Source organism: Zalophus californianus, chromosome 1, assembly GCF_009762305.2.
Source record: "Zalophus californianus isolate mZalCal1 chromosome 1, mZalCal1.pri.v2, whole genome shotgun sequence".
Taxonomy (NCBI): Eukaryota; Metazoa; Chordata; class Mammalia; order Carnivora; family Otariidae; genus Zalophus; species Zalophus californianus.
In genome coordinates, this window is record NC_045595.1 from 200,022,042 (window position 1) to 200,042,239 (window position 20,198).

A 20,198-nucleotide genomic window follows, 5' to 3' on the forward strand; every position below is an offset into this window, starting at 1 on the left:
TGCTTTGTTTCTCTGAAAAAACTGGTTTTTGACAAAAAATAGGGATGATCATTCTCTTAGAACACGCTAATGTTAACACAGAAAAAGCATTCTTTTCTTTCTTCGGTATGAAACTTGAAATGAGGAAAAGCAATTCTAGTGCAAATCATGTAAGCACTATAATTACTATAAATGAGAAAATGCAAGGAAAATCAATCACTCTTTAGAATGGTAAACTACCAACTCATTCTTGTATCGTTAAATTGTGTGCAAGAGACCAAAAAAAAAAAAAAAGGAAGAAAGAAAGAAAATGAAAACTCAGAAAAAAAAACTGTATTGCTACTATAAAAAAAAAAAAAAGTCTATCTTGAGATAGGTCAAAAACCTTCTCCTAAATGTCCTGGTTAAGAATTCTAAAAAGGGCTTACATGAAAGAGTCAACAAATAAGTGTGTAAGCTCCACAGGGCAGGGACCCTTTCTCCATACCAAGCACCTAACACAGAACAGGGAGTGGGGATGGGGATGGAGGTACAGGTGGGGTGAGTAAATGATATTGTGCTGGGTTTTGTTTGTTTTTTATTCTGGGTTTCTTAAGTATAGGATTCACTCAGTATACCCACCTCTCAAATAAAAACAAACATACAAAAAACATAGTTAGAGTGTAAAGTTAAATAAAGATGGGAAACAGAAAACGTCGTTCCATAATTCATACATTCACTTCATAGGCATGTATTGTGGAATGTCTGGAAAGCGCTCACAGGCTCACCCCTCTTCAGAATCCCTGGTTCCTTCTTATCCTTCAACACTCAGCTTCAATATTGCCTCCACTCTGTGTAATTCCCACATATATGAAATACAGCCCTCTGCATTTCTCTGTTCTTAATTATCATGTGTTTGTTGCCTTTACAGCACTAAAGGTGCTGTTACTTTTTATTGTTATCTCCTCAACAGAAAGTAAGCTCCATGAAGGAACCTTGTCTGTTTTACTTATCACTGTATACTTCCTCCTAGGACAATGCCTGAGATACAGACATTTATTTTGACTGACTAAATGAAGATGAATAAATAATGAATATCAGGTGCCTTGTTAGATGCTGGGGAAAGATGAACAAAATCCAGTCCCTGAAGGGACTCATCCAGCAGTACTAGGAGACTTAAAAACAAATTACAATATAATGTGGACAAAGAATGGGAGCCTAGAAAAGGAAACAACTATCTCCATCTAGGTTGTGTCAGAAGAGGCTTCCCGGGGGCGCTTGGGTGGCTCAGTCGGTTGGGCATGTGACTCTTGGTTTTGGCTCAGGTCCTGAACTCATGGCTCATGGGATCAAGTCCTGAGTTGGGCTCCACCTTCAGCAGAAGTCTGCTTGGATATTCTCTCCCTCCGTCCCTTCCCCCACTCACTCACGCTCTGAAATAAATGAATCAATCGGAAGGAAGGAAGGGCTTCTTAAAGCTGGCATTTGAACCGGGATTTATCAAAAGATAAACAAGTCTGCAAGAGTAGCAAAGGGGCACTCTAGCTAAGGCACAAAGTGCTAAAAAAGTGTGGAATAGGAGAGACATCACCAAGACGGCGACATAGGTTGTTCTTAGCTTTGCTCCCTCTCACAAGAAAAACAACTAACAATTATTCAAGAACAAGACCTCACTGAGACTCCTACAGGGGTCAGGCTGAAACACCCCCTACATCACTGAGACCAAGACAGATGCATTAGGAAGGTAAGAAAAGCAGCTATCCACTGACTGCACTGTCCCTCCCCAGGACAGTGCAGCACCATGTGGAGAGGTCTCCCCGGAGACTCTGGTTCCTTCAGTAGGAAAAGAGAACCCAGGGGGGAAACCAGCACACACACACACCCATTATTGTGAGTCCCTTGGTGGGAGCTCCTACCCTGATCTCACAGCACTGGGATTGCTGGGAAATTTGCAGGGCTCAGCCACTGGGACTCTGACTTTGACAAAGAATGGATGAAGTGCTTGTAACAACCAGCACATGGATCTTGGCCGACCAAGTTCATACCTGCAGTGCCCAGCAGTAATCCCAACCAGTGGCTTTGCTTATCTGCAGAACCAAGCCAGGGGCACACTGACCAGTGAACATAGCAGGGTGCAGATCTGCCTGATTCTGATTCTTAAAGGAGTAGTTCTGACAGCCCTAAAGCCCAGTGGTATTACCCACTCCCAGGTTAAGGAGCTGAGCCACAGCCGCCCCCTCCCCACCCCTCCCCCAACACACACTGTGGAGCATCTTCCACCCCATCAGACCAGAAGGGCTGGAGACAATCCCTGAAAGCTGTGTGGCCCCATGGCACTCAAGCCAAGAGGTGGCTGAGTGGGACTGATCACCCCAGAGCAAAGCCATGCATTGGGGCTTCCCCTGCTCCACATGGGCAGAGTGATTAATTCACAGATAAAGCTGAGGGTCACTCCTGGCCCCTCCTCCTCCCACCCAGGCAAGGGAGCTGAGACATAGCCCCACACATTGTGGACAGTCTTCTAGCCCACCTGACCAAAAGGGCTAGCAAAAATTCCTGAAAGCTCTACAGCACAGTGGCACTAAAACCGAGGTGGGCAGGCAAAGCTGATAGTCTGCAGACAAAAACCAGTGGCCCTGTTCAGTCAAGGAACTTGGGATGCAGTTCTGCTTGAGTTTAGACAATATAGAGCTTCACTGGCTTTAGACCTCTTTCTGCCACTGTGCCCAGGCAGGGAATCTAATTTGTAGCCCCACTCATCATCGAATACAACCTTTTAGCTAGTCTGACCAGGGAACCTAAATAACCAGAGCACACAGGAAGCTCCACAGCCCATCCAAAAACCCTGTGTCCAGCGGCACTTGAATAGCGAGCACAACCCGTGGCTTCCCCCATCTGCAGAGAGAGCATCATCTGACAAGGGAATTCTGTGCACGCTCTTGCCAATTCAGGTCCCCAAACAATGAGCTGTATAGATTCTGGAATTTATCCTGTTGCCCTGGCAGGGCAGAGAAACTAATTCATAGCCCAAACCACTGATGAATATAGTACCCAGTTCCAACTACCTAGTGAGTCTGACCAGAGAATCCAGGCAACCGCAGCACCAAGCTAGCAGTCTTTTCCAAATGTTAGCCTCCCCCCGACCCCACCAGCCCTGCTTCCTCAGAGTTCAGCTTTGCCCAAAAACAGACTGTAATAGCAGGCCCTACTTGCACAAGGACATTACCAGCAGACACACCTAAAAACCCAAACTGAGCTGACTGGTAAAGAACTATTACTGCAAAACAAACCTATAAATTATTCATGTTTGGAAGAGGAGCACAATCGAATGTGCAGATACCAACGTAAGGAATAAAGGATCACAAATAATCAGATAAATATGACACCCAAAGGAAACTAGTAAAGCTCTAATAATTGATCCTAAAGACATGAAAATCTATAAACTGTCAAAGAATTCAGAATAATTCTCTTAAAGAAGTTTAGCAAACTCGAAGAAAAGAAGCTAAACAAAATTAGGAACAATGCATGAACAAAATGCAAAGTTTGATAAGAAAACTGCGACCATCAAAAAAAACAAACAGAAATTCTGGAGTTGTTAAAGTATTTAAGTACCAAGCTCTTTGTTATGCTATAACAACAAACTGACTTCTGGTTCCTCATATGGGTACAGCGAAATGCCTGTATTTGTAGTTCAGCCAGTGTTATTAGAACTACATGTCCCACCTAGCTTTTTTAAGTGCAAGAACTTTATACTTGTGTAAGCAGAACATGTTTCCCTTTGTTCATATTCTCTGAGAAATTGAAACTCTGGTTTCCCTTCCAAACAAAAGAAATTCTGGAGTTGAAAAATACAGTAACCGAACTGAATTCAACTGTTTCAAAAGTAGACTCAAAGACACAGAAGAATCAGAGACCTTGAGGATAGGACACTGGAGCAAAAAGAAAAAAGAAGAAAGCCTATGGGAATTATAAAAAAAAAATTCACATTATGGTAATTCCAGAAAGAGAAACGGACAGAAAGTATATTTAAAACAATAATGGCTGACAACTTCCCAAACCTGTAGAGAGAAATGGACATCCAGATCCATAAGGATAATTATTTGTGAATAAAGTGAATGTGAATAGGGCTACACTTGAGTCATAATTACATTGTCAAAAGTCAAAGACAAAGAAAGAATTTTAAGAGCAGTACAAGCAGTAAGTTACATCCATGGGAACCTCCATAAGAGTATCAGCGAATTTCTCAACAGAAACTTTTCAGGGCAGGAGAGAATGGGACAAAAACTTTCCTGGGCAAAACAAAAGCTAAGGGAGTTCATTACCACCAAATCCACCTTACAAAAAATGCTAAAGGGAGTTCTTTGAGTGGAAATAAAAGAATACTAGTTAGCTACATAAAAACATAAAAAGGTATTGTAAATCTCATTGGTAATGGTAAACATATAGTCATAGTTGGATTCTGGAATATGATAATAGTGGTACATAATTCACTTACAACTCTAGTTTAAAGTTTTTAAAAAATATAATAAAATTAGGGGCACCTGGGAGGCTCGGTCAGTTAAGCCTCTGACTCTTGATTTTGGCTCAGGTCATGACCTCAGGGTCATGAGATCAAGCCCCACATTGGGCTCTGTGCTGAGCATGGTGCCTCCTTTAAGATTCTCTCTCTCCCTTTCTCTCTGCCCCCTACCCTGCCGCTCATGGGCATGTGTGCATTCACTTTCTCTCTTTCCAAAAATAAATAAAAAATATATTTTCTTAATATAGTAAAAATACCGGGTGCCTGGGTGACTCAGTCGGTTTGGTGTCTGACTTTTGGTTTCAGCTTGAGTCATGGTCTCATGGGTAGTGGGACTGAGCCCTGCATCAAACTCTGAGCTCAGCAGGGAGTCTGCTTAGGATTCTCTCCCTCTGCCCCTCCCCCCATGTGTATGTTTACTCTAAAATTTAAAAATCTAAAAAAAAAAAATTAGTAAAAATAACCATAACTACAAAAATCTGCTATTGGTTATATAATGTTAAAAAAATGTAAACTGCAACAACCATGGTAAATGAGCAGTGACTCCAATTTAAAGTCACCGGCTGCATTAGCCCCTAACAAGAGAATCAGCTTGTTCTTTGAAGCCAGCCATTGACTTCTTCCTCTAGCTACAAATATCTTAAATGGCATCTTTCAGTAGAAGGCTGTTTCATCTACACTGAAAACTTGCCATTAGAGTAGCCACTTTAATTAATTACCTTAGCCAGATCTTCTGGATAACTTGCTATAGCTTCTGTGCAGCATTTACTGCTTCATCTTGCACTGTTACGTTATACAGAGGGCTTCTTTCCTTAAACCTCATGAGTCAACCTCTCCTAGCTTCAAATTTTTCCTCTGAAGCTTCTTTACCTCGTTTAGCCTTCTTAGAACTGAAGAAAGTTAGGACCTAAAGGGAATGTTGTAGCTGGTTTTATCTTCTATCCAAACCACTAAAACTTCTCCACATCAGCAGCACGGCTGTTTTTCTTTCTTATCATTTATGTGTTCAATGGAGAACACTTTTCATTTCCTCAAGAACTTTTCTTTTGCATTCACAACTTAGCTGTCTGGTGTGACAGGCCTAGCTTTCAAAACTATCTTCATTTTCAACATGACTTTCTCACTAAGCTTAATCATTTCTAGCCTTTGATTTAAAATGTGAGACATGTGACTCCTCCTTTCACTTGAAAACATAGAGGTCATTGTAGGATTATTAATTGGCCTGCACTAGGCAAGCCCAAGGAGAGGGAGACAGACAGGAGGATGGCCAGTTGGTAGAACAGTCAGAACACACCACAACTTATCATTTAAGTTAGCTATCTTACATGGGCATAGCCTATGGCACCCCAAAACAATTACAACAGCAATATCAAAGATCACTGCTCACACATCACCAGAAAAAAATAAAATAAAAATGAAAAAGTTTGCAAGAATTACCAAAATATAAAAACATGAAGTGCTGTTGGAAAAATGGCGCTGACAAACTTGCTTGATACAGAGTTGCCATAAATTTTCAATTTATTAAAAAGAAAAAAACACAGTATCTGCAAAATGCAACAAAGCAAAATGCAGTAAAACGAGGTGTGTCTTTACGTAGACAAAATAGACTTTAAAAATGGTAAAAAGAGACAAAGATGGTTATAATATAATGATAAAGGTTCAATATATCAAAAGATATTACAATTGTAAATATTTATACATCCAACATTGGAGCAAATATATATTTAAATATATATATATATATATATATATATATATATATAAAGCAAAAACTAACAGAGTTAAAAGAAGAAATAGTAATACAGTAATAGTTGGAGACTTTTAACTGCACTTTTAACAATGAAGATAGATTATTCAAAGAATCAATAAGTAACCAGTGGACTTAAACATACTATAGATCAAATGGACCTAACAGATATAAACAGAAGAAAACAGAACTAATATATATGTATTTACTTATAACAAAATTACATCTTATATTTCTATGTTGATAATATTTAGAACATTATGCTTCCATTCTATCCAACGACAGCATAATACACATTCTTTTCAAGCGCACAAAGACCACTTTCTAAGATAAACCATAGATTGGACCACAAAACAATCAGCAAATTCAAAAACACTGAAATTATATCAAATACTTTCTCTGACCACAATGGCATGAAACTGGAAATCAATAACAAGAGGAAAACTTAAAAATTCATATGGATATTAACACTCTCCTAAACAACCAATGGATCAAAGAAGAAATTAAAGGGGAACTAAAACTTTTTTGAGATAAACAAAAATGGAAACACAACACACCAGAACTTGTGGGATGCAGCAAATGTAGTTCTAACAGGGAAGTTCATAGCAATAAATGCCTAATTAAGAAGCAAAAAAAATCTCCAAATAAACTACCTACCTCTATGCCTTAAGGAACTAGCAAAAGAACAAAATTAGCCCAAAGTCAGAAGAAAGAAAAAAATAAAAGATTAGAGCAGAAATAAATGAAACAGTGAACAGAAAAATAATAAAAAAGATTAAACAAACTAAAAGCTGGTTTTTGAAGGAAAAAAACCAACAAACCCTTAGTTAGACTAACCAAAGGAATAAAATAAGAGAAAGGACTCATATCAACAAAATTGAAAATGAAAAAGGAGACATTACAACTGGTATCACAGTAATTCAAAGGATCATAAGAGGCTACTGTTGAAAAACTATATGCCAACAAACTGGACAACCTAAAAGAAGCAGAAAAACTCTTAGAAACATACAACTTACCAAGACTGAATCAGGAAGAAACAAAATCTGAATAGACCAATTACTAACAAGGAAACGGAATTACTAATGAAAAATCTCCTAATGAAAAAAAGCCCAGGGCCAGATGGCTTGACTGGTGAATTTCACCCAATATTTAAAGAAGAATCAACACTAATCTTTCTTAAACTCTTCCAAAAAATTGCAGAGGAGGAAACACTCCCGAACTGTTTTTACAAGGCCAGCATTATCCTGATACCAAAACCAGAAAAAGACAAAAAGACACTACTAGAAAAGAAAACTATAGGCAAATGGTCTGAAGAATATAGGTGAAAAATTCTCAATAAAATACTAGCAAACTGAATACAGCAGTACATTAAAAGGATCATTCACGATGACCAAGTGGGATTTATCCCTGGAATGCAAAGTGGCTCAAAAAACGCAAATCAATGTGATACATCACATTAATAAAATGAAAGAAAACAATCATATGATCATCTCAGTACACACAGAGAAAAGCATTTGACAAAATTCAACGTCCATTCATAATGAAAACTTTTAACAGATTAGGTGTAGAAATAACATACTGCACTATAATAAAGGCCATAAATGACAAACCCACAGCTAACATCATACTTAACGCGGAAAGGCTGAAAGCTTCTCCTCTAAGATTAGAACAAGACAACAATGGCTGCTCTCATCACTCCTGTTCAACACAGTACTAGAAGTCCTAGCTAAAACAACCAAGCAAGAAAAGAGAAATAAAAGGTACCAGAACTGGAAAGGAGGAAGTAAAATTGTCTCTTTACAGATGACATGATATAATATATAGAAAATCCTAAAGACTCAAACAAAAAAAGTATTAGATCAGTGAATTCAGTCGAGTTGCAGGATACAAAATTAACATACAAAATCAGTAACATTTCTATACAACAGCAACACATTTTCTGAAAAAAATTCCCTATCCCATTTACAATAGCATCAAAACCAAAATACTTAGGAATACACTTAAGAAAATGAAAGATCTTTACATTGAAAACTACAAGACATTAATGAAAGACATCAAAGACACAAATAAATAGAAAGGTATTCCATGTTCATGGACTGGAAGAATTAATATTGTTAAAATATCAATACTACCAAAAGCCATCCATAGATTCAATGCAATCCCTATTCAAGATTCCACTGGCATTTTTTAGAGAAGTAGAAAAAACACTCTTAAAACGTATACAGAACCACAAAAGACCCTGAGTAGCCAAAGAAATCCTGCGAAAGAAGAACAAAGCAGGAGGCATCACACTTCCTGATGTCATGCTATACAATAAAGCTATTATAGTCATCAAGATAGTATAATAGGTCATAAAAACAAACAGACCAATGAAACAGAATTGAGAGCCCAAAATATGATCAACTAATATTTGACAAGGTATTCAAGAATACTAAATCGAGAAAGACAGTCTCTTCAATAAATGGTGCTGGGATAATTGGTTATTCACGTGTAAAATAATAAAACTGGCCCCATATCTTACATCACTTGCAAAAATTAACTCAAAAGCAATTAAAGATTTAAATATATAAAACTATGAAATTCCTAGAGGAAAACATAGGAATGAAGCTCTTGACATACACCTTGGTAATTAATTTTTGGATATGACTCCTAAAGCACAAATAAAATAAAAAATAAACAAGTGGGACTGCATCAGACTAAAAAGTTTCTGCACAGCAAAATAAATCAACAAAGTGAAAAGACAACCTACAGAATGGGAAAAATATTTGCAAACCTTATATCCAATAAGGGATTAATATCCAAAATATATAAAGAACTCATACAACTTAATAGCAAAAAACCAAATAGCCCAATTTACAAAAAAGGGCCAAGGGCCTGAATACACATTTTTCCAAAGAAAATATTCCTAAGGCCAACAGATATATAAAATGATGCTCAACATCACTAGTCATTAGGGAAATGAAAATTAAAACTATAATGAGATATTATCTCACACTTAACAGAAGGGCCATCATAAAAAGATAAGAGATAACAAATTCTGGCATGGCTGTGAAGAAAATGGAACCCTAATGCCCTGTTGGTGGGGCTGTAAAATGGCACAGCCACTATGAGAAACAGTATGGATGCCCTCAAAAAATTAAAAATAGAACTACTGTATGATCCAGTAATTCCATTTCTGAGAATACAGTTAAACCTCAAATAATGTGGAGGTTAGGGGCACCAACCCCCGCAACCCATGCACTTGAAAATCTGCATATAACTTCTGACTTCCCAAAAACTTCACTACTAACAGCCTACTGTTGACTGGAAGCCTTACCAATTACACTGACAATTAACACATATGTATTAACTATATTCTTATAATAAAGTAAGCTAGAAAAAAGAAAATGTCAAGAAAATCATAAGGAAAATACATTTATAGTACTGTACTTATTGAAAAAAATCTGCATACAAGGGGACCCACACAATTCAAACCCATGTTGTTCAAAGGTCAATGTATATCCAAAGGAAACAAAAAGATTAACTCCAAAAGATATCTGCACCCCCATGTTCATAGCAATATTATTTATAATAGTCAAGACATGTAAACAACCCAAAGGTCCATTAATGAATGAAATGGAAAAGAAGTTGTGGTATATACATAGAATGGAATACTATTCACAGCCATAAAAGGATTTCCTACCATTTGTGACAACATGGATGGACATTGAAGATACTACGCTAAAGTGAAATAAGTCAAAGACAAATACTGTATAATCTCACTCATATGTGGAACCAAACCAAACCATACCAAATCAAACCCACACTCACAGAAAAAGAGATTAGACTGTGGTTACCAGAAGGGAGGATGGGGGAGGGCGGGGCTTGGAGGAAGGATTACAGTCACAAGCTTCCAGTTATAAGATAAATAAGTACTAGGGATGTAATGTACAACACGATGACTACGCTAACACTACTATATAATATATAGGAATGCTGGTAAAAGTTAATCCTGAGTTCTCATCAGGAGGAAATTTTTTTCCTTTTCCTTTTCTTGTTATCGCATCTACATGAGAATATGGATGTGAGCTGAACCTATAGTGGTAATCACCTCACAATATATATATAAATCAAACCATCGTGTTGTACACCTGAAACACAGTGATGTCAATAATTTTTCAATAAAACTGAAAAAAAAGTATATAATGTTCAAAAATCATGAAGATTTAGCATTGCCAGGTCCAGGATGGAAGCAAAAAGTAAAACTGGAGAGATCAGTTGCAATAAGATTGTAAAATGTCCAACAGGCCAAACTAAGGACTTGGGTTTTTATCCTTAGGTAAAAGGGAACTGAGGAATAAAGAAAAAAAATGTATAATGTATTTAACTGTCCTTTAAAGGCAGAGGAATAATTTTTTTTTAATCTTCCTGGCAAAATTGAATAGGCTGAGCTCAAGTGTAATCAGAAACAATAGATTTTCTAACAACTATATACTAAAAACTATTTGTTAGCTAATTCTATTTCATTACTTTGGTTGAAAGAGCAAAATTACTTGTCAAATCTCAAAAACATTCCTCCTCCTGTAGAGCCTCCACACAGCTAGGAACCCATGGTCTGTGTGACTGCACACAGCTGTGTGACACTGCAGCCTTGTCTCCTCCTGCCCCTTCTTTCCCTTGGCCATACTTCAGTTATAATGTTGCTTGGAGAAACCACCTGCACTCCCATTAGGTCCTCCTCTCCTCTATGCACAGCCAGTTCTACTGCATCCCCATTCCAGAACTGCAAATCCCTGCCTGATCCTACAATCTAACTCTGTCAGTGAACGAAACTATAAAGCTTAATGCCACAATAATTTATTTTTGACATCGGCTGGCTTTGGGTGCCATAGGGTAATTCTTCTTGACAAATGTTTGTTGATAGGTGTGTTCTTCTTCCACTACTTCAAACTTTCACTATCCTTCTTAAAATCTGCAATCCAGTTTCTACTCATTAAATGATCTGGCCCAAAGAGATGCAAAGCTTATTAGTAAGGAACACATCAAGTTCCCTACCCTCTTTGTTCACATCTGCATCCATCCTACATCTCTCCTAACTTCTCTCTGAAGAAAGTCACTCCACCTACATGAGGTTAGTATCTTCTAAGTAGATTCCATCCCTCTCATCACCTCAGTGGGAGCTATCATCAGTTTCTCTATCTCCTACTCCTCCTCCTCCTCCCCTGCAACACCAATTTTCCCTCTGACCTTAAATTCATCTCTGGCTTTCACCTTTCTACATCCCTTTTCACCGAACACTTAGAACAAATACCTGCCTCCATTTTCTCAACACTCTTCATTCCTGAATTTTATGTCAACTTCTGTGGTATTTAACACAGGGGTTGAATACTACCTAAAACTCCTCTGCTTTTATATTTAGTCCTTATTCTCAACTCTCCCCACCCACATACCCCTTGTATCTATGTATTGGCATTCCCTTGACGTTCTTCTCACTCTTCACTCTGCCTGGACAAGCTCATGCTCATTTACAGATTATACTACTACCTACATGACGCGGGCTTGGAAAGTAGTATTTCCATCCGATCGAGAGACAATCTCCATTTGAGTAATAACAATAGCCACCTTAATTTAACATTGGCTCCCTGTATACTCCTTGCCTACTTCCTCCTAACCTTCAAGTCTCCTTTAAAGGTTCTCTATAAGGCCTATTGGTATTTTCTTCTACCCAATTCAGAAATAGAATCACAGAGCCATACTAACTCTATTTCCATAATCTCTTTCATTTCCTACTTCTCTCTTCCGTCTATGCCTTGATTCAAGCTCTGTATATCTCTCATTAAGATTATTCCAGGGGCATTTGGGTGGCTCAGTCAATTAAGCATCCAACTCTTTGATTTCAGCTCAGGTCATGATCTCAGGGTTGGGAGACTGAGTACCGCCACCGGGCTCCATGTGGGGCATGGAGCCTGCTTAAGATTCTCTCTTCCTCTGACCCACCCCCTCAAAAATAAATAAAATAAAAATTTTAAAAAATAAAGACATTCCAATAGTTTCCTATCTGTCTTCTACCCCCAATCTCTCTTCCCTCATATCCATCCTTCACAGTTATCAAAATAATCTTTCTAATGAGACAGTCTTACAACTCTCCTACCTAATTTGAGCCAATAGCTCCTTACTGCCTAGCTCTTAAAGTCCAAATTCCTTAACCTACATAAGGCCTTTCCCCTACCCTTTCTCAAAATCCAGCTACTTGTGCATCTTACATCCTTTGTCCCCAACCTTCTACTTTAAATGCCAGCCAAACTGAACTCTCTACACTCTTTCATGTTGTCTGTCCCCAACTATATCCATATGCCCCTCCCCAACTATAGCCATATGGAAAAATATACTTCATCACCCCGTTAAATTTTTCTTTGTGAAATCACCACTGATGCCTCAAAGCAGAGTGGGGAAACTCCTTTTCTGCTGCTCTGACGCACAGGACATGTTTCTGATACATCGGTTATCACGATATAACTTTATGCCTGTCCTCTCTACCAAAGGAACTGCCAAAGAGCCAGGTTCAGTGTTTATTAAATTAATAAACAAATGAACTAATAAGAGTACAGAGTGTCCAAAAAGGTTTAAAATACAACAAAAATTATTCTGTTACCTCTAGATGTTCAGTCATTGGTTGACTAGGGAGAAATTAAGCATAGCTAAAAATGCTATGGATGGAAATAATGAAAGGACAGTTGAGGTTTTTATCTTCCCTTAAGGCTGTAGCATTTCTGTACTACAAAATGGTAACAGTCACTCTCCAATGACACTCATCCTATTGACTGCCAACTTGTTATGAAGCAAAAGTATAAACTAGGAATAAATCAGCTACAATTCAATTTATCTCTGCTAGATTTGGATTTAGATATTAAGAAACACTTCTTTTATCTCAAGCAATAATTAAAGTAAAGAAATATTTATTATCAAGCACTAACCATTAGTACTGCAAAGATCTTCCTTAGTCCAGGCCAAAAGGGGAGGTATACATTGAGCAATGAATTCTTTCTTGTCTTCTTTTGACAAAAACGGACAGAGACTTTGAATGGTATGCATATTACCTTCCGTTAGTGGGAAAAAACTGTTTAAAGAAAAGGAAAAGTATGAATTATATTTATCCTAAACATGCAGTGGTTTCAGAAAATTCCTTCAGAATATTCAAAAAGACTAATAATGCCACTACATAAAATAACTGTATAGAAAAAAAAGGAAACAATGAAAAGATTGAGAGTTGCTGGTTCTGGATGATGAAAGGCTTCTAGTTTTTAACATAAGTATATATAACTTCACCTCCATGTATAATTTTTAAAAATTATACAATATATGATTATGTTCTCTTTAAGAGTCAACTGATTCATTTAAACAGTACCAGTTGTGTCCCTTCTATGAATTGATATTCATAGATGTCATATATATACTTGAATTTTATGTTTATTTATGTTTTTATTTATTAATTAGTTTATGTGTTTATGTATTTACATAATGAGATCACTCTAAATATACTACTGTATTACTTGCCACTTACATTTTAGACCTTTCTATGTCAGAACATATAGATATAAATTACTTTCTATTTTAAAGCTCCATAACTAAATTAAGAACAAAAAGAAAAATATTCCATACTATCATAATTTAACTATTCCCCTATTAGTGGGCATTGAGGTTTTTTCCCAAATTTTGCTCTTACAAATAAAGTTGCAATAAATGTCTGTGAGCAAGGTATTATTCTGCGTATGTGCAAATATAATACTATTTAAGCTAGATTCCTAGAAGTAGAAATGCAAGAGCAAAGGATATGAATGTATTACATTTTGATAATTTCAAATTGCTTTCCTAAAAAGCACAATTTACACTTTCACCAAAAATGGACAAATATGACTGCACACTTGATGAATCTTAATTTCTAGAAAGATGGCAGATAAAATGTGCTTCTTTTAATTTGTATTTCTATCATTATTACTATGACAAATTCATTTTTCATTTTATAAATGAAATGACTACTGACCATTTCATCTATGAATTACCTGTTAAAGTCCTTGACAAATTTTTTAATTTGGATGGTTTTACTGATTAATAGAAGCCATTAGTATATTATGGATATTAAGTTTTTGTTAATTTGTAAAAGTTTTCTCCCATTTTGTCACTTGTCCTTTAACCATTATTTACTGCATTTTTGTCATACATAAGTTTTCTTTTTCTAAAAATTTTTAATTATGGGTAAAATACATATTAATTTAGCAAATTAAGTATTTTAAGTGTGCAGTTCAGTAGTGTTAAGTACATTCACACTGCTGTGTAAACCAATCTCTGGAAGTCTTTTCATTTCACAAAACTGGAACGCTATCCATTAAACAAGAATTCCCCATTTCCTCTCTCTTCGGGTCTTGGCAACCACCATTCCACCTTCTGTCTCTATGAATTTGACTACTCTAAGTATCTCATATAAGCGGAATCATATAATATTTGTCATTTATGCCTGGTTTATTCCACTTAGCATAATGTCCTCAAGGCTTATCCATGTATAACATGTGTCAGAATTTCCTTCCTTTTAAAGGCTGAATAATATTCCATTGTATGTGTGTACCACCATTTTTTGATTATCCATTCATTTATTGATGGGCACTTACATTGCTAGAAGTTTTCATTTTCACAAAATGAAATATCTATCATTTCTTTTACGGATTCTGAGTTTTTGTGCTTTGCTTAAGATCTTCCCCTAACAAGATTACATAGAGACTCTTATTTTCCCTTGATACTTTTATATAGATCTGTTTTACGTTTTACATTTACATTTAGCTTTCATCTGGACTTCATTCTGGTGTATAACGAAAGAGAGGGGCATCTTGCTATTTTTTTCAAACATATCTGGTTTTCCTAACATCATGTATTATTGACTCATGCCTCTAATTTGAAAGGCCACCTGCATCAAAAACTAAATCCTCAAATCTGTGTGGATTAGTTTCTGGATTCTATATCTTGATCCACTGATTTGTCTATTCACCAATTTAATACTCCTTAATTATTATATTGACAAGGCAAGTCCCTTTCACTTTTCTCTTTCAGAAATTTCCTACTGATTCTTTTTTTACCCCTACCAATTCTTGAGCATTTTTCCTTAAAAGGCAGTTTGTCAAGTTTTTCAAAAAACATTGCTGGAATTTTGAATGAGATTACACTGCAATTACAGATTGATACAACCATTTTTACAATTTATCTTCCCACCTTCTTTTGTAATCTTTACTAAAGTTTTATACTGTATTTTTTTTTTGTTAAATTTATTTCGAGGTATAGTTTTCTTGTCATTTTCCATAGAATCTCTTTTTTCCTATGCCATTTTTAATATTGTTTGTTTTTTTGTTTATTTGGCAGAGAGAGAGAGAAAGATAGCGAGAGCAGAAACACAAGCCGGGGGAGTGGGAAAGTGAGAAGCAGGCTTCTATTATTTATTTATTTGACAGAGAGAGACAGCGAGAGCAGGAACATAAGCAGGGGGAGTGGGAGAGGGAGAAGCAGGCTTCTATTATTTATTTATTTGACAGAGAGACAAGACAGCAAGAGCAGGAACACAAGCAGGGGGAGTGGGAGAGGGAGAGGGAGAAGCAGGCTTCCCGCCGAGCAGGAAGCCCAATGCGGGGCTCGATCTCAGGGATCATGACCTGAGTTGAAGGCAGACACCTAACGACTGAGCCACTCAGACGTCCTATGCCATTTTTAATTATTACCACTGAATAAAAAAGTTTTTGATTTTTCTGTCAAGTATAAATCCATCATTAGTAATTAGTTCTAATACTTCTCTAGTTAATTCCCTATTACTTTTATAATCAGAAAAAAATTAAACTATGCTAAATAAAAAAGCCAGTATCAAAAGATCATATGCTATATGATTTCATTTATATAACTTTCCTAAACGATAAAGAGAAGAACAGATTGCTTGTTGCTGGAGATGAAAATGGGAGGAAGAGAGGTGGCCCTGGTTATAAAAAGGTAACACAAGGGATCCTTACAATAAAGCTGTTCTGTCTCTTGGTCTGTGGTAGTGGTCAGACATGTGAATTACATAGAACACACACACAAACAAATGAGTACACGTAAACTTAGTCAATGGATGGTATCGATGCCATTTTCCTGGTTGTAAAATTGTATTAAAGTTATGCAAAATGGTACCACTGAGGGAAAATGAATGAAGGGTATATGGAATCTCCTTGTATCATTTCTTACAATTGCATGTAAATCTGTAACTATTTCAAAATAATAAATTTAAAACATTTCTAAATACGAAAAAATAGAAATTTAGTTTACAATTCTACTTACCAGAACATATGCATATCATTTCAGAATTCTTGGTAAATCAGAAAATTCAAAATGCCTCTTGGTAAATTTCAACTAAGTGTTTGAGTGTTCAGCTTCTCTAATATGACCAACTCTAGATCTCCAGTATGTCCAGCCCCATAATCTATTTCTTTGTCTTAAGAACACATTTATCACATTTCTATCGTATTTTTCAACAGGATGATCCTTATTAAAGAGAAGAGTAAGTAACTTTTCCTATCACTTCCAAATAACAAATAAAGTAATAGAAGAAGGATGTAAGGGAGGGGAAAAAGAAAGATTTCTACCAAAAAGATTTCTGGGGAAAAGAGAGCAGGTTAACAAAATGCTTTTTAAACCAAGTATAAAATTCCATAACAAAATATTATAAAGTTAAAAATACTTATAAAATAAGGTGTGTCCCAACCCTAAAACAACTGAAATTCTTTTAAAGTCTTTAATTCTCTCAGAGTGCCTCGGTGGCTCAGCTGTGGGGCGCCTGAGTGGCTCAGTTGGTTAAGCTTCTGCCTTCAGCTCAGGTCCTGGGATCAATCCCCATGTCAGGCCCCCTGCTCAGCAGGGAGTCTGCTTCTCCCTCTCCCTCTGTGTGTGCTCGCTCTCTCTCTCTCTCTCCCCCCTGCAAATAAATAAAATCTATAAAAAAAAGTCTTTAATTCTCATTTCCTTTAATTTCCTCATTTCTTAAACCTTGTTTCCTTGATTGATTAGATTATTCATTAGTTGGGGTTGCCAAAGTGACCAAATACAACAAATTACAAAGTACAAACATTTAAAATAAGAATACCCTTCTTTTCTCCTATAATGCCGTTTTACTTCATCAGATGAAACACTTCGGGAAAGGATCAACTTAGCAATAATGAGAGACCAAAGGGTGCCATTTTCCATGGATCTAAAAAAAGAAAAAGAAAAAAATCCATTTTCAAAATGTTTAAGATTTTTAAAGAGTGTTTGCCTGATTCCTTTTACAGAATTAAATAAATCACCTTGTGAGGGTATCAATTCACATAGGGCTTTTGCCCCCAAACAACTGCCATTACTGAATGGACTGGGAGGCTTAGGCTTCCAACACTCCTGGTACTGAGCTCTCATCCCCAAACCCTACAAATCCCAATAGGGGAGATTAGCCTTGAGGACCAGAGACTGCAGCTGGGAAAAGGACATATTCCACAGGACACCAAGGCTGGTTAATGCTGAAGAACCAAGGAGGTATTAATATCCGCCAGGGAAAGTTCTGAGTGTCGAGTATGTGGACTGAGATTGCAGAGAAAGATGTACTCAGCCTGGGGTTCCTGATACCACAGAGCATACTCAAAACACTATTGGCTAGTGAGAAAAAGAGAGAAGCAGTTTAACACAGTAATTTCAACAGGCTAAATACCTAACTGCTATAACCTGTGTGACTGTTGTCATACCTACTTTCCTCAACTAGGCGAGAGGGTTCTGTGGTTATAATCTTTTTTTAAAAAATATTTTATTTATTTATTTGAGAGAGACAGAGATAGTGAAAGCACGAGCAGGAAGGAGGGGGAGAAGCAGACTCCCCGCTGAGCAGGGAGCCTGATGTAGGGCTCCATCCCAGGACCCTGGGATCATGACCTGAGCTGAAGGCAGATGCTTAACCAACTAAGCCACCAAGGCGCCCCTGTGGTTATAATGTTAAGACACATCTGTAACAACATCCAAAGTAAAAGCTTAGATTTGAGAGTAGTGGAAGGATGGATCACAGATGACAAAACAACTTCTACAAGGTTTCTATTTCTTTCATTGTCATCTGTCCCATTCTTGAATGTATTTATGGATTTAAGAACGTAACCAAAGTTCAAATATCTCCCCAGATGAGTAAATCGAGTACTTAGAATCCACAAAGTATTTATCATTAAGAATTGGGTTTAATTTAGGGGCACCTAGGTGGCTCAGTTGGTGAAGCGCCTGTCTTCGTTGGGCTCTGGTCATGATCCTGGGATCCTGGGATCCATCCCGGAGTCCTGGGATCCATCCTGGAATCAGGCTTTCCGCTCAGTGGAGAGTCTGCTTCTCCCTCTCCCTCTGCCCCTCCCCCTGCTTGTGCTTTCTCACTCTGTCTCAAATAATACATATTAAAAAAAAAAGAAAAAGAATTGGGTTTAATTTAGACCAACCCTCTGACTGAAAGATTAGCACAACGTGAGCTTACATTTTACAGAAACAAAGCCAAAAATGAGTAAAACAATCATATAAAAATGGATGGTGAAAGGGATTCTTACCTGTTAAATAACAGCTGTAAAAGGCCAGAAGTATTACCAAGTCCACACAAGTTATCATATGTAATATTCATCTTTTGAAGCATTTCACAAAATCCAGTTAGGAAAATAGGTGGATTGTCTAATTCCTCATACCACTGCAGTGAATAGAGCAGTTCTGCAACTATAGAATGGACGACACATCATCAAGTGTATTCTGTGACGAGGCCTTTGATCACTTTCACTTCTCTGCCCCATTTTCTAATACTGCTACGCCCACCAGTCTCAAAATATCTATGAACTGATTTTCAAATCTGCTTTGAGATGTTCCATGATAATGAAACCTGAGAACATTTGATACAAAATGAGACTCTTCTCCCAAATCTTACTTGGTTCCTTTTCTGATTAGTGAAGAATGCGACTAGCCTAAGTTATCAGAAATACTGGAAGACTCTTCCTACTATTTTTGCCTCAAGTGGTAACAAGTTACTTACAGGACAAACAACTAATGGACCCAACACCTGAAATGAGAAGTTCAAGCCAATGTTAAGGAATGGGAAATACCATGATATAGTAAACAGGGCGTGGACCTCGGTGACAGACTGGTCTGGATTCAGATGAGCTGTACATATAGTTATCAATTAGAGTACAAAAATCTGCCTCAGGGAGAGCTGTGAGAATTCAAGGACCAGTACCTAGCACATCATAGTAGATTTTAATACATAATTAGTCACAACACTCTCTTAAAAAGCCATGTATGGATTTTGGAGTCAGAAGACATGAGACCTGGTTCAAAATCTAATCCTATCCCTTCCAAGCTAAGTAACTCTAATCAAGTCAAGATAAGAAAACAACAAGGTGAGGAAAACAATAATAATATCTGATAGGGTTGATAAAAAGATTAAAAACGTAATGTTGTCAGTTTGTAATTAGTAACACAATTAACAAAAACAAATATTACAAAGATCATTACTCCAATTTCCAGTTTTGTTTTTGGACAGATTTACTCTGTGGGCAATATAAACTGCAGACTAATCTCCTTGCCCTTAACTGCCTGTGGAGCTGCTAGTCAGAAGAGGTGTTCCAGCTTTCTTCCCCAGGGCATATGTTCCTTCTACTACAAACTATGCTACAGCTGAAGGCTTACAAACAAGACTGACAGAGAAATTATGCAAATCCTCTGTACCTTTAATACCATTTTATATAGGTCACACTGCTTCCTACAATTCTAGACCATTTCCTGGAATGGCGGATTTTTTTGTTTGAACCTCTACTTGCCAAGAAAAAAGTGTGTGTGTGTGTGTGTGTGTGTGTGTGTGTACATACATCCCTATGAACACAAAGGTATAGTGGTTCAAAAACTGAGAATTCAGAATCCTTGATGAAACGTTAGACTCACTTAACCATTTTC

General features: G+C 37.1%; 1 protein-coding gene across 5 annotated transcripts in view; it reads right to left on the bottom strand.

Moving 5' to 3' along the window:
- LTN1 (listerin E3 ubiquitin protein ligase 1) overlaps positions 1–20,198 on the bottom strand; it is a 63,554-nt gene that overhangs the window by 18,578 nt on the left and 24,778 nt on the right. For all 5 annotated transcript variants that reach the window (XM_027585212.2, XM_027585211.2, XM_027585210.2 and 2 more), the window contains 3 exons: positions 18,812–18,971; positions 17,353–17,457; positions 13,178–13,320 (listed from right to left, as the gene is read on the bottom strand). In XM_027585212.2, the coding sequence (XP_027441013.1) occupies positions 13,178–13,320; positions 17,353–17,457; positions 18,812–18,971 (408 nt within the window). The remainder of the gene's footprint in view (positions 1–13,177; positions 13,321–17,352; positions 17,458–18,811; positions 18,972–20,198) is intronic.